Consider the following 1265-nt stretch of genomic DNA (forward strand, 5'->3'; position numbering starts at 1 on the left):
TGAGAGGACAGCTGACTGACCAGGCGTGGCAGCACCAAGTAGCTGAAGAGTGTGAGCAACGTCCCCACACACGGCGTGACGAAGTAACCCAAAGCTGCCGTTTCAGGGTCCGTTTTACCTGAGTGACAAACGCACACAAAGCAGAGTTACTGAAGCATTCTGGGACAGAAATATAAGAGAAAAAAAAGCGTTCAACAAAACCAAGTGTGCTCAGGTTTCTTTGAAAGCAGTGTGCTGTGCGGTGTCATGCTGATTGCTCCCGTTGATTTTCAATGCCCTTGGTTACTAAGCAACTGAGGATTAGGAGCCCACTGGAAGCTTGTGTGGATGTAAGTGACTCACTTCCTATGGCTATTAGCATGGCGATGGCAGCGAATGTCCCAGCGAGGCCCTGGCCACTCATGAAGATGCTGCTGTACTTCTGAGGCAGCATCCCCACAAGACCGAACAGACTGCCCTGCAGCACGGCACCAAACGCTGACGAGGGAGGAAAAAAGGGGGCTTTTATTGTAGCATCTTATCACTCAAACACATCTGTCTCCCACATATACATAGAAGCACACTGACTTACAGTTGATGAACCAGATAGTAGCCATGGTGACCGAGAAGAAGCAGTCTTCCTCCATGGGCACTTTGACCAAAACCGCTGTGAGGATGAAGAGCAGCAGGATGAAAACAAGGCTACCTGCGATACGTATCGCCTCCGATATCCTGAAACACACACAGTTGCAACACAGTTAACCATGAAGGATCTAACAGATCATAAAATATACCACAGAGCAACAGTCTGAGTATACGTTTACAGAGCACCATCGGGAAACAGACATCCTGTAAGGACGACGATGTGTCGAAGCAAATCAACTTCAACACATCGTCGTCCTCTAATAGGCAATAAACATCCGTCTGTTAGAGCGGCAGACATTCACGAAAAGTTCACGTGACAAATAATATAGTATAGGATCAGAGATTTCTCACGACACCATGGCAACAAGGCTCTCTGTTATCTGTTTTTTGGGCTAAAGATGTGTTCATTAATATGACTGCATGACCTTCAGACTTGTGTTATGTTAAAAGAGAGAAACATGTTATTAGGTATAATCAGATTCCTACTGCCATTACTTAAAGACAAATAACTAAGCTGCTGATTCAGACATAAAGGTGTTCAAGTGCAGCCAGATCATCAGAAAGGATGATCTGCATGTTTGAAAGCGCTTTAACACAGTCACTGACCTCGGGTAGAGGAAGGAGTTGAGCAGGGTAAATAG

The 1265-nt window shown here is 45.8% G+C and overlaps 1 protein-coding gene across 1 annotated transcript in view; it reads right to left on the reverse strand.

Moving 5' to 3' along the window:
- The window catches only part of LOC102215959 (equilibrative nucleoside transporter 2-like), a gene marked incomplete at its 5' end in the record, with an annotated part of 5028 nt that extends 3766 nt beyond the window's left edge, over positions 1-1262 (reverse strand). Inside the window, 4 exon segments of the mRNA XM_013913080.1 lie at positions 21-118; positions 343-477; positions 572-711; positions 1231-1262. Coding sequence (XP_013768534.1) covers positions 21-118; positions 343-477; positions 572-711; positions 1231-1262 — 405 coding nt within the window.
- Between the last annotated feature and the right edge of the window lie 3 nt (positions 1263-1265).

Source organism: Pundamilia nyererei, unplaced genomic scaffold, assembly GCF_000239375.1.
Source record: "Pundamilia nyererei isolate P.nyererei 1_Seehausen unplaced genomic scaffold, PunNye1.0 scaffold00114, whole genome shotgun sequence".
Classification (NCBI taxonomy): Eukaryota; Metazoa; Chordata; class Actinopteri; order Cichliformes; family Cichlidae; genus Pundamilia; species Pundamilia nyererei.